Source organism: Heptranchias perlo, chromosome 11, assembly GCF_035084215.1.
Source record: "Heptranchias perlo isolate sHepPer1 chromosome 11, sHepPer1.hap1, whole genome shotgun sequence".
In the NCBI taxonomy this organism is placed as follows: Eukaryota; Metazoa; Chordata; class Chondrichthyes; order Hexanchiformes; family Hexanchidae; genus Heptranchias; species Heptranchias perlo.
In genome coordinates, this window is record NC_090335.1 from 3,025,515 (window position 1) to 3,037,746 (window position 12,232).

At 43.6% G+C, this 12,232-nt stretch overlaps 1 protein-coding gene across 2 annotated transcripts in view; it reads left to right on the forward strand.

Moving 5' to 3' along the window:
* The window catches only part of LOC137327047 (phosphorylase b kinase regulatory subunit alpha, liver isoform-like), a 165,460-nt gene that overhangs the window by 96,820 nt on the left and 56,408 nt on the right, over positions 1 to 12,232 (forward strand). For both annotated transcript variants that reach the window (XM_067992432.1, XM_067992433.1), the window contains exons 24-28: positions 1,674 to 1,753; positions 3,527 to 3,605; positions 3,700 to 3,829; positions 6,150 to 6,251; positions 11,203 to 11,321. In XM_067992432.1, the coding sequence (XP_067848533.1) occupies positions 1,674 to 1,753; positions 3,527 to 3,605; positions 3,700 to 3,829; positions 6,150 to 6,251; positions 11,203 to 11,321 (510 nt within the window). The remainder of the gene's footprint in view (positions 1 to 1,673; positions 1,754 to 3,526; positions 3,606 to 3,699; positions 3,830 to 6,149; positions 6,252 to 11,202; positions 11,322 to 12,232) is intronic.

Genomic DNA, 12,232 nt, shown 5'->3' on the forward strand with positions numbered 1-12,232 from the left:
GAGTGCCTGGAGGACCCCCCACCAGCGCTATTTAAAGGGACCAAGCAGGATTTACAGGTTAGTGGCTGGATTATTGCCTCTGGCTGCCGAGACATTTGTAACTGTTTTTGGAGGTCTCCTAGACTTGAATACTAGGACGCGGGGACATAGCCTAACATTTAGAGCCAGGAGTGGAGGAGTGAAGTTAGGAAAAGCTTCGACACGCAAAGGGTGGGAGAAGTTTGGAACGATGTTCTGCAGACAGCAGATGATGCTAGCTCACTTGTGAATGTTAAATCTGAGATTGATAGATTTCTGTGAACCAAGGGTATTAAGGGATATGGGGCTAAGGCGGGTATATGGAGTGAGGTCACAGGTCAACCATGATCTCATTCAATGGTGGAACAGGCTTGAGGGGCTAAATGCCACTGCCACTTGCTGCCTCCTGATATGCGGCACCTTCTCCTGCAAGAAAGCGGGACGTGTGTCTGGGTGATGTGCCGGTCATGGTTGAATAGCTGCCAGTGTGTGTGACCTGTGAGTTGTGGGTGGGCGGCTTGAAACAGTGGTAATGTGTAAGGGTGAGAGGAAGCATCTGGTTGGAAGAGTTGAGTACTGATGGAAAGAGTTTATTGGTATGTGGGTGATGGGGGTGTAGTGTGTGGTGCAGTTGGTGGGAGACACCACTTGACAGTTGACCTCACTCACCTTGACCACTCATGTCAAAGCATTGAACTTCTTCCTGCACTGCATCCATGTTCATGATGCTGTGCGCCTGGCATTGACTTCGTCCCCCGCTGCCTCCCACTGCCTTTTGGATATATGTCTGGAGGGCCTCTTGCTCCCCACCCCTCGCGGATATAGGATGTCCCTCCTTCTGTCCACCTCTTGCACCAAAGCCTCTAGTGCATCAGCAGAGAACCTTGGTGCACGCACTCTCGCAGGACTGGTACCAACTCAGATCGGCAGATTGGTGAGGTCTGGTGTGCAGATTGGAGGATGTGGGATTTAGTGCTGCGCAACCTTTATTCAATGTTTTAACATAACTCATCAGCGTGTAAACATAGGATTGGGACCTGCATCTGTGTTTTACATGTGCGATGTCTGATCTCTGTTCAGACTCTGTGCAGACAGTAGACTGTTATTTTCAGCAAATAACAGGTACCAGCTACCTTTAAGAGATTTCTCAGAAACATCCTCCCTTTAAGAGATTGAGCTCCCCCTGGTGATGGAAAGTGTGAATTGCATTGATTCCAGGTGCGAGGCCTGGTGTGGAACGCTGATTGCAGGTGGGTCATCGGGCCAGAGGAAACTCGCGTCCTGCCTGCCCCGGGGTCATTGGGCCTGGGGTAATAGCACATCACACTACCCGCGCCCAAAAACAGCCCCTTTCCAATTTTTCCCCCAAAGTGCCTGTAATGGTTTAAGTGAAATAAGTTTAAACACTCTCCATTCTATTATAGCATATATCTTGGCACTCATGTGACTGTTATAAATCACCTCGAATTTGGTCTGTGAGATATTGTCATGCAGAATTATCTGAGTTAATAGTTGAGTATCTTTTGCAGTCAGGAATGTTACGTAAGATTTGAGAATTGTTTTAAATTGGATTAATTCCTGGGTTTTCAATGTTGGTGCTTTTTCCCATCTGCCATTTAAAACTGTCTAATTCTGCTGTCTGTTTTGTTGCGCAGGCTTGTACAGCCCTTTTGTCACATCAGAAGCAACTGACTGTTGGTCTCCCCCCAGAACCACGTGAGAGGACTATCACAGCGTGAGTATTCTAAACTTAGTTCAGAAGTTAAGAACTATTGGGCTTCCACAATATAATAAATTATGATCAGTAAGTGTTTTACTTGTTACCAAGACAACAGGATTTATGTAGCTCAGTGTACCGTAATTATCTGCTGTGGCCAGTGCCCACTTTCTATTGGATCGAGTTTACCCAAACTCGTTTCACTCAGGACTCTAACAGCCAGCAGGTCTCTCATCTCTCTTCTTTAAGATAGTGAACTTGTGGAACCAACACTCCCAAACTTTCTCAGTTTGAAGGAGGCTAGTTAAAACTCAGCAGTATCTTATTCTAACTTTTCAAATGTAATGTATAGCAAATTTTGTTGTTTGGTAGTGTGTTCATAGTTCTCAAAATTTCTTAAATATGTTTCCATATATCAAATATTTTTGATAAATTATTATACAATTTTGTATCTCACATCTGTATATCTTACTTAGAATGTACAGCACAGAAACAGGCCATTCAGCCCAGTGTTTATGCTCCACACAAGCCTCCTCCCTCCCCTCTTTATCTCACCCTATCAGGATATCCTTCTATTCCTTTCTCCCTCATGTGCTTATCGAGCTTCCCCTTAAATACATCTATATTATTCGCCTCAACTACTCCTTGTGGGAGTGAGTTCCACATCCTAACCACTCTGGGTAAAAATGTTTTTCCTGAATTCCCTATTGGATTTATTAGTGACGATCTTATATTTATGGCCTCTAGTTCTGGTCTCCCCCACAAGTGGAAACATCTTCTCTACTTCTACCCTATCAAACCCTTTCATAATCTTAAAGACCTCCATCAGGTCATCCCTCAGCCCTTTTTCTAGAGAAAAGAGCCCCAGTCTGTTCAATCTTTCCTGATAAGTATGTCCTCTCAGTTCTGGCAGCATCCTTGTGAATCTTTTTTACACCTTCTCCAGTGCCTCTTTATCCTTTTTATAATATAGAGACTTCATTTCCTCATAGTCTTAAACTGAAGTATACTATATGTGGCCTAAATAGCGTGTATTTTTAATGACACTTGGTTAAAAGCTAAGGAAATTTGTTAGCTTAAAATATTTCCTGGGTTCCACTACTATAAAATAGAATCAAGTTTTAACAATGAAATGTCTTGGATCCATCTTGATCTCAAAGAGATTCAGCTCACTGCCCCCATCAGAAAGAGAATAGCCACCCATTGGTCACGAGCTAGACAGGGTATGGGTGTCAGCCTCGGCTCAGTGGTAGCACTCCTACCTCTGAGTCACAAGATTGTGGGTTCAAGTCCCACATCCAGAGACTTGAGCAGATAGTCCAGACTAACACTCCAGTGCAGTGCTGAGGGAGCGCTGCACCGTCTTTCAGATCAGATATTAAATCTGCTCTCTCAGGTGGACATAAAAGATCCTATGCCACTATTTGAAGAAAGAACAGGGAAGTTTTCCCGGTATCCTGGTGAATATTTATCCCTCAAACACCGTTAAAACAGATTATCTGGTCATTTGTCTCATTACTGTTTGTGGGACATATTTGTGTACAGATTGGCTGCCATATTTGCCTGCATATTGGCAAGGGACCTAAATGAGAGAAGACAAAATGACTTAAAGTATTGTGAGGGAGGATTGGAAACTACATAAACAAGAATTGACGTTTAGTGATAGGATATTACACCAAAACATGACATTTTCAAACACTTTGAGAAATTGTTCCATTTGTATAAGAAGGTTATTTGAAAGCATTTATGATTCTTACGTATGATTCTTACAGCTTCCTTTTTATTTTCTAGTCCTTTGCCACCTGATGAACTAACACAGCTTATTTATGAAGCAAGTGGACAAGACATTAGCTTAGCAGTTCTTACCCAGGTACGATCTCAGTGGTTGTATTTTTTTAAAATGGGTGTTATTACAGTTATTCTACCACTACATTTATCATGTGTCTTTCTGCACTTTACATCAGGAAATCATGGTTTACCTTGCCATGTATGTAAGGACACAACCGTGTCTCTTTGCAGAAATGCTCAGACTGAGAATTGGACTCATCATTCAGGTGATGGCCACAGAGCTGGCTTATAGTCTCCACTGTTCAGGTATGAATGTACAAACTATTTGGTGAACAGGGCATGGTATGGATTACATCTTTATTTCTTTTCTTACTTTTTATTGTTCAATTTAACCCCCCTAATCTCCTGAAGTCTTTGACTTATTGTGGGAAATGATTCCATGGTCTGGACAGTGGGTATCAGCAGGCTGGTCATCTGTGGAATCAGCACTCCTGTCCTTGCCTGATTACTGGGTGTCTATGACCTGTGAGTACGCTGACACCACACTCACTCTCCCACAACAGGTGGGCTCTGAGGGGGTCACTGGGTACTGATCAGAAGCAGGGATATTGGCACTCTAATTAACCATCTCTTTAAATTTTATTCTTAAACTTTAACAATATCCCAGGCAGTCCACTGGGTCATCATTAAGCTTTTTAGTGTTGGTAAAAAGCCAACAGGGTCGTTTCACTGCAATTCTGACTCTTTAACATTTACAAACGCATACACAAAACTTTGCTTTAACTCAGTTTGAGCGGGACTGAGTGGTTGTTAGACGCAGTTCTACTGAGTGTGAAACTGGTGGATGTACTAAAATTGCATCACAAACGCGGTCCATTTCTAGTTTTTTTTTGTACTCAGCCACATAGATTTTCTCAGTTTAATTCCTCGGAGTGTCAAAATTGTGTTCTCCGGTTGATTACCACATAGTGCCAGTTATCTTGGAGCATATGTTACTGCAAGTAGAGTGTATTTTGATTTTACCATATATCTAATTTCTAGCTGTTTTCCTATTTTATAATAGTCCCATTGAAATATTTAAGCATGTTTGTAAAGAAATTCCATTAAACTATTCTGTGCAGGGGCACTATTTCTTAATCAAAGTATATTTAAGGATTACTATAATCCTTTGAAGTTGAATATATGTTTTCATAAAGCCTCCCCTTTCTGTTAGCTGATAGTATTACAATGTGGGCTTAGTTTGCTTTGTTATAAGGTACTCTCGTTTTCTGATGCATGAAGCTAGTGGAAAAGCTCAGGGCTATAACAACAAGTGTAATAGAAGATGCAGCCACCAAAATAAGACTCAAATGTTCAAACTGAAATCTGAATATGTAGCAAATAATTTAAAAGATTGCTTTGAAGTATCTTAAAGACTATAACAGCTCTTGGGAAGTTGGGAATGCATTTAACATAGAAGTCCCGAAGGCAATAAAGGAACAGACATCTAGTCCTGGCAGGAGAGTTAGGATAGGTGACCAAAACTTGGTCAAATAGATGAATTTTGAGAAGGTTTTAAAGGTAGAAAGAGAAGTAGAGGGGTTTAGGCAGGTAACTCCAGAGAGTAGGGCCAATACAGCAGAAGACTTTGCCACCAATGGTGGGTCAAAGAGAGGGCAGTATGTACAAAAGATCAGAATGGGCGTGGGCGGGAATTATAAGATTGCAGGAGGCTGCAGTGAGTGGGGGGCAAGAATGTGGAGAGATTTGAAGACGAGGGCAAGGCATTGCACAGTGAGCCAATATAGGCCAGTAAGGATGGAGTTGATGGGTGAGTGGGACTTGGTATGAAACAGGATACTGGTAGCTAAGTTTTGAACAAGTAGGAGTTTATTGCAAGTGGAAGATGGGAGGCCAGCAAGGAAGATATTGGAGAAATTGGGTTGGGTTTTTGTTTTCACTGCCTCGGTGGTAATCTGGCAAAGCGGGTCGACCTCCCCTTATGGAATCCACCTGATTTTCATTAAAAATCAGGCAGGTTCTGTAATAGGTGGGAGATGTGATCTACTAGATTACTGCCCAGATGGTGAAGACACATATCTACTGCATTGAGTCTAGAGGTGATGAAAGTGTGGGTATGGGTTTCAGTGAATTAGGTACCAGTAGAGATGAGAAATGTAGCAGAGCTGAAGGTAAGCAGTCTTGTTGATGAATAAGCTATGGGGTTTGAAGCTCGGCTCTGAGTCGAAAAGGGCACCAAGGTTTTGCACAGTCTGGATTCATTTGAGCAAGTGGCCCAGTAAGGGGATGGAATCAGGGTTGAGTTGGAGAAAATTTTGCCTCATCCATGACTTGTGTCGGACAGGCAGTCGGGCAGAACAGAGGGGGTAAGGATCGAGGGAAGTGGTAGAGAGCGAAGAGCTGTCATCAGCGTACATATAGAAGCAGACCCCGTGACTATGGATGATATTACTGAGGGGAAACGTGCAGATGAGGAGAGGGAGTGACACTTATAAACTGCACAAACTTCTCTCTCTTGATTTGTGATGTTGCCCAAGCCTTTTAAGTGTACAACAGCCTGAAACACACTCTGTAAGCCTTCTGTTTTTGTATTATTTTCTAAATGACATTCTTGTTGAATATGCAGGGGAAGAGGCTTCAGAGAATTTAATGAATCTGAGCCCTTTTGACATGAAGAAACTGCTGCATCATATTCTAAGTGGAAAGGAGTTTGGGGTAGAGAAAAGTGGTCAGTATTAACATTGTTTTCTAATATTAACTGTATAATGTTACTTAAAAACAATTACAAGGAAAAGTTTATTATTTTTTTAAATTGCTAAAAGTGGAGACATTATCTTGGCCCAGAAATTGTTGGAAAAGTAATGGTGAGTTCAGGGTACCTGCCATTATTAGTGTGTAAAAAACCCAGCGAGTTGTGGTGAGGAAGGGATGCTGTGAATCACCACAAATTGCTGGACATTGTGCACCGTTCAGCCGTTAGCCTCACAAAAACGGGAGCTCGTCGTTAACCTCCCCATGACGCTCGAGAAATTGTGGGATCTGTGCTGCAAATACGAATGAGTCTTGTCGTAGACCTTTAGGGCTGGTATTTCATGGTGTAAGGACCCTGATAATGACATGATTTATGATCCTGTCATGAAACTCAACCTTGGAGGCCTAGAAAGGGAACAATTGAAACTGGAGTTTCACTCCTGCAGGTAGTAAATTGTTCCTAGACGTATTTTAAATGTTATTATTTATTACTATTACCGTTATGACTATAAATTTGCTTTCACAATCCATGTAAACATTTTTGGCGCAGTCAACAGTTCTAAAATTGCCACGTTTCTTTCCTTTACCTTATCCCTCCGACCCTGAAGTCGGTGCCTAGTGCTGGGATATGGTTTTGTGGACACCAACAACCTCCTCATACCTCATTGCAAGTGTCCATCCTTCATGTGTGAGCCTACAAGTGTGTCACAAGCCCAGCGATGTCTTTACCTTACATCCAAACACACTCCCACTCTGCCAAAAGATCTTTGAAGCAAATATTATATATTTTTTGAAACTTTCCTCGCCGTACTGTTAGGATTCAGGCCACGGTCTACCACTCCTCCCTCGTGCTCACCATAGAATACAGCCTGCACTACTTCTGAACAAAACTCAACCATTTTCAGATAGTGAATGGGATGCAGAGTGCCTCTGGGCTAATGATCTATCCTTTAACTGCTGTAAACAATTTTACAACACCAAGTTATAGTCCAGCAATTTTATTTTAAATTCACAAGCTTTCGGAGATTTTCTCCTTCCTCAGGCAAATGTTTCAAGATCTCCTTGAAGCCTACGCATTTATACATATTGAACAATAATAAATGGTGTTTACAGACTGCCCCTGCAACTGCCCGTTGCCAAGGCAATCACCGTGTTCAGACAGAGAGGTGTTACCTGCAGAACCTCCGAATACACATTCAATAAAAAAACAAACAGGGAAAAAAAAACAGAGAAAAAAAAAACACAGAGAGAGGCAGAAACATCCGGAAGGCAGAGAGAGCCAGCAAATGACCCATTATATTAAAAACAGATAACATTTGTTCGCTGGTGGGGTAACGTGTAGCGTGACATGAACCCAAGATCCCGGTTGAGGCCGTCCTCATGGGTGCGGAACTTGGCTATCAATTTCTGCTCGACGATTTTGCGTTGTCGTGTGTCTCGAAGGCCGCCTTGGAGTACGCTTACCCGAAGGTCGGTGGATGAATGTCCATGACTGCTGAAGTGTTCCCCGACTGGGAGGGAACCCTCCTGTTTGGCGATTGTTGCGCGGTGTCCGTTCATCCGTTGTCGCAGCGTCTGCATGGTCTCGCCAATGTACCATGCTCTGGGGCATCCTTTCCTGCAACGTATGAGGTAGACAACGTTGGCTGAGTCACAGGAGTATGAACCATGCACCTGGTGGGTGGTGTCATCTCGTGTGATGGTGGTATCTGTGTCGATGATCTGGCATGTCTTGCAGAGGTTACCGTGGCAGGGTTGTGTGGCGTCGTGGACGCTGTTCTCTTGAAAGCTAGGTAGTTTGCTGCGAACGATGGTCTGTTTGAGGTTGGGTGGCTGTTTAAAGGCGAGTAGTGGAGGTGTGGGGATGGCCATAGCGAGGTGTTTGTCCTCATTGATGACATGTTGAAGGCTGCGGAGAACATGGCGTAGTTTCTCCGCTCCGGGGAAGTACTGGACGACAAAGGGTACTCTGTTGGTTGCGTCCCGTGTTAGTCTCCTGAGGAGGTCTATGCGATTTTTTGCTGTGGCCCGTCGGAACTGTCGATCGATGAGTCGAGCACAATGATCACAATGTCTTCACCTTCGATCACAATGTCTTCACCTTCGATAACCAGTTCTTTACCCAAACACACGGAACAGCCATGGGGACCAAATTCGCACCCCAATACGCCAACATTTTCATGCACAAGTTCGAGCAGGACTTCTTCACTGCACAAGACCTCCAACCAACACTATACACCAGATACATCGACGACATTTTCTTTCTATGGACCCACGGCAAGGAATCACTAAAGAGACTACACGATAACATCAACAAGTTCCATCCCACCATCAAGCTCACCATGGACTACTCCTCAGAATCAGTTTCTTTCTTGGACACACGAATCTCCATCAAAGACGGGCACCTCAGCACCTCACTCTACCGCAAGCCCACGGACAACCTCACGATGCTCCACTTTTCCAGCTTCCACCCTAACCACGTCAAAGAGGCCATCCCCTATGGACAGGCCCTGCGAATACACAGGGTCTGCTCAGACGAGGAGGAACGCGATGGACACCCACAGACGCTGAAAGACGCCCTAGTAAGAACGGGATATGACGCTCGACTCATCGATCGACAGTTCCGACGGGCCACAGCAAAAAATCGCATAGACCTCCTCAGGAGACTAACACGGGACGCAACCAACAGAGTACCCTTTGTCGTCCAGTACTTCCCCGGAGCGGAGAAACTACGCCATGTTCTCCGCAGCCTTCAACATGTCATCAATGAGGACAAACACCTCGCTATGGCCATCCCCACACCTCCACTACTCGCCTTTAAACAGCCACCCAACCTCAAACAGACCATCGTTCGCAGCAAACTACCTAGCTTTCAAGAGAACAGCGTCCACGACGCCACACAACCCTGCCACGGTAACCTCTGCAAGACATGCCAGATCATCGACACAGATACCACCATCACACGAGATGACACCACCCACCAGGTGCATGGTTCATACTCCTGTGACTCAGCCAACGTTGTCTACCTCATACGTTGCAGGAAAGGATGCCCCAGAGCATGGTACATTGGCGAGACCATGCAGACGCTGCGACAACGGATGAACGGACACCGCGCAACAATCGCCAAACAGGAGGGTTCCCTCCCAGTCGGGGAACACTTCAGCAGTCATGGACATTCATCCACCGACCTTCGGGTAAGCGTACTCCAAGGCGGCCTTCGAGACACACGACAACGCAAAATCGTCGAGCAGAAATTGATAGCCAAGTTCCGCACCCATGAGGACGGCCTCAACCGGGATCTTGGGTTCATGTCACGCTACACGTTACCCCACCAGCGAACAAATGTTATCTGTTTTTAATATAATGGGTCATTTGCTGGCTCTCTCTGCCTTCCGGATGTTTCTGCCTCTCTCTGTGTTTTTTTTTTCTCTGTTTTTTTTTCCCTGTTTGTTTTTTTATTGAATGTGTATTCGGAGGTTCTGCAGGTAACACCTCTCTGTCTGAACACGGTGATTGCCTTGGCAACGGGCAGTTGCAGGGGCAGTCTGTAAACACCATTTATTATTGTTCAATATGTATAAATGCGTAGGCTTCAAGGAGATCTTGAAACATTTGCCTGAGGAAGGAGAAAATCTCCGAAAGCTTGTGAATTTAAAATAAAATTGCTGGACTATAACTTGGTGTTGTAAAATTGTTTACAATTGTCAACCCCAGTCCATCACCGGCATCTCCACACTTTAACTGCTGGGTTGTACTGCAACATTCCAGCATCCTGCTCAATCCTCCTGGCACCACATATTTCAAATTAATCTATAAATTGTTTGTTACGATGAAGCAATATAAACTGAGGCAAAAGTAAACCGGTATTATAGTGCATAACATTACACTATCTATTGAAAAACATAAAGCTGTGAAACATATTCACTTCAGTAAATATTAAATATGAATCTGAGAAGCATCTGAGAGATTGATGGAAATGATACTTCACTGAGCCTCTGTTAGATTTGACACACGCAGTCGCACAGGAAAATTGAAGAACGTGGGGCACAAGCCTGGTTATGTGCTTCTCTTCTCTTCGATATCCAATCTGGTGCAATGGAAGATAAAGGTCAATCATCACTTTGCCTTTAAATTATTTCCTGCACTGACAGACCAGAGACAAAAGGAGCTCAGGGATGTAAACAACTTCAACAAACAAGATTGGACTTGGACGTGGTCCCCAAGCAGTTACTTATGCATTAACCATTTCTAACTCAGAAACCATTATTTTTCAGAATCCACTTTGTTGACCTAGTTCCATATTAACTCCCCAGTGGCTTGGTTTAATGGAAGATGTGTATGAAAGGATAAGATAGAGCAACGTTTTATGGTGTGACGCGGGATAAGGCCTCACACTCATCACACACTGTGCAGTACTTCTCTCTATTAAACGATTTCATAACCTGTGCTACAGGATTTAGAATTTTAAAATTCTCATCCTTGTTTTCAAACCCCTCCATGACCTTGCCCCTCCCTATCTCCGTAACCTCCTACAACCTTCCGAGATCTCTGCGCTCCTCCAATTCTGGCCTCGTGCACATCCCCGATTTTCTTCGTTCCACCATTGGCGGCCGTACCTTCAGCTGCCTAGACCCTAAGCTCTGGAATTCCCTCCCTAAGTCTCTTCACCTCTCTCTCTCTCTCTCCTTTAAGACACTCCTTAAAACCTATCTCTTTGACCAAGCTTTTGGTCACCTGTCCTAATATCTCCTTATGTGGCTCGGTGTCAAATTTGTCTGATAACACTCCTGTGATGCACCTTGGGACGTTTGACTGTTAAAGGCGCTATATAAATGCAAGTTGTGTGTCAATTTTATTTTTACATTAAAATGTAATTGTCAAATATGTAATTTAAAAAAAACATTTTTATTGTGTGTTCCCTTTTTAAGTACGACCGAATGATTCTGCTGCCGTCAGTCCTGCTATTTCCATTCAGGAAGTTGGTCATGCAGGAGCAACAAAGACTGAGAGAACTGGTATTAATAAACTAAAGAGTGAAATGAAACAGGTACAATCTTAACACAAAATACCTTCTAGCACTGGAGATAAATGGGATTCAAAAATGTATCATTGGTTAGTGTATTTTACAAAATGTTAAATCTTCTACATTCCTTCCTACTATATCACTGGTATTTTTCAGACACCGTGACACAATATTGTATTTTGTAAGGATTATATACGCCTTTTTAGCATTCAGACATTTTTAAAACACAGTCCTACACTGCAATCTCATTGAGAAACTTAAAACAGCTTTATAGATTTCAGGGTGATAGCTGTGGTCTAAGCAAATGTTCATAGAATGATACAGCACAGAAGGAGGCCATTCAGCCCAGTGTTCCTGTGCTGGCTCTTTGAAAGAGCTATCCAATTAGCCTCTTTCCCCATAGCCCTGCAATTTTTTTCCCTTCAAGTATTTATCCAATTCCCTTTTGAAAGTTATTATTGAATCTGCTTCCACCACCCTTTCAGGCAGTGCATTCCAGATCATCACAACTCACTGCATAAATCTCCATATCGCCTCTGGTTCTTTTGCCGATCGCCTTAAATCTGTGTCCTCTGGTTACCGAGCCTTCTGCCACTGGAAACAGTTTCTCCTTATTTACTCTGTCAAAACCCTTCATGATTCTGAACACCTCTATCAAATCTCCCCTTAACCTTCTCTGCTCTAAGGAGAACAACCCCAGCTTCTCCAGTCTCTCCACATAACTGAAGTCCCTCATCCCTGGTACCATTCTAGTAAATCTCCTCTGCACCCTCTCTAAGGCCTTGACATCCTTCCTAAAGTGTGGTGCCCAGAATTGAACACAATACTCCAGCTGCGGCCTAACCAGTGTTTTATAAAGGTTTATCATAACCTCCTTGCTTTTGTACTCTCTGGGCTCGATTTCAAAAGAAAAGTGTGGGTGCATTGGGGGAGGG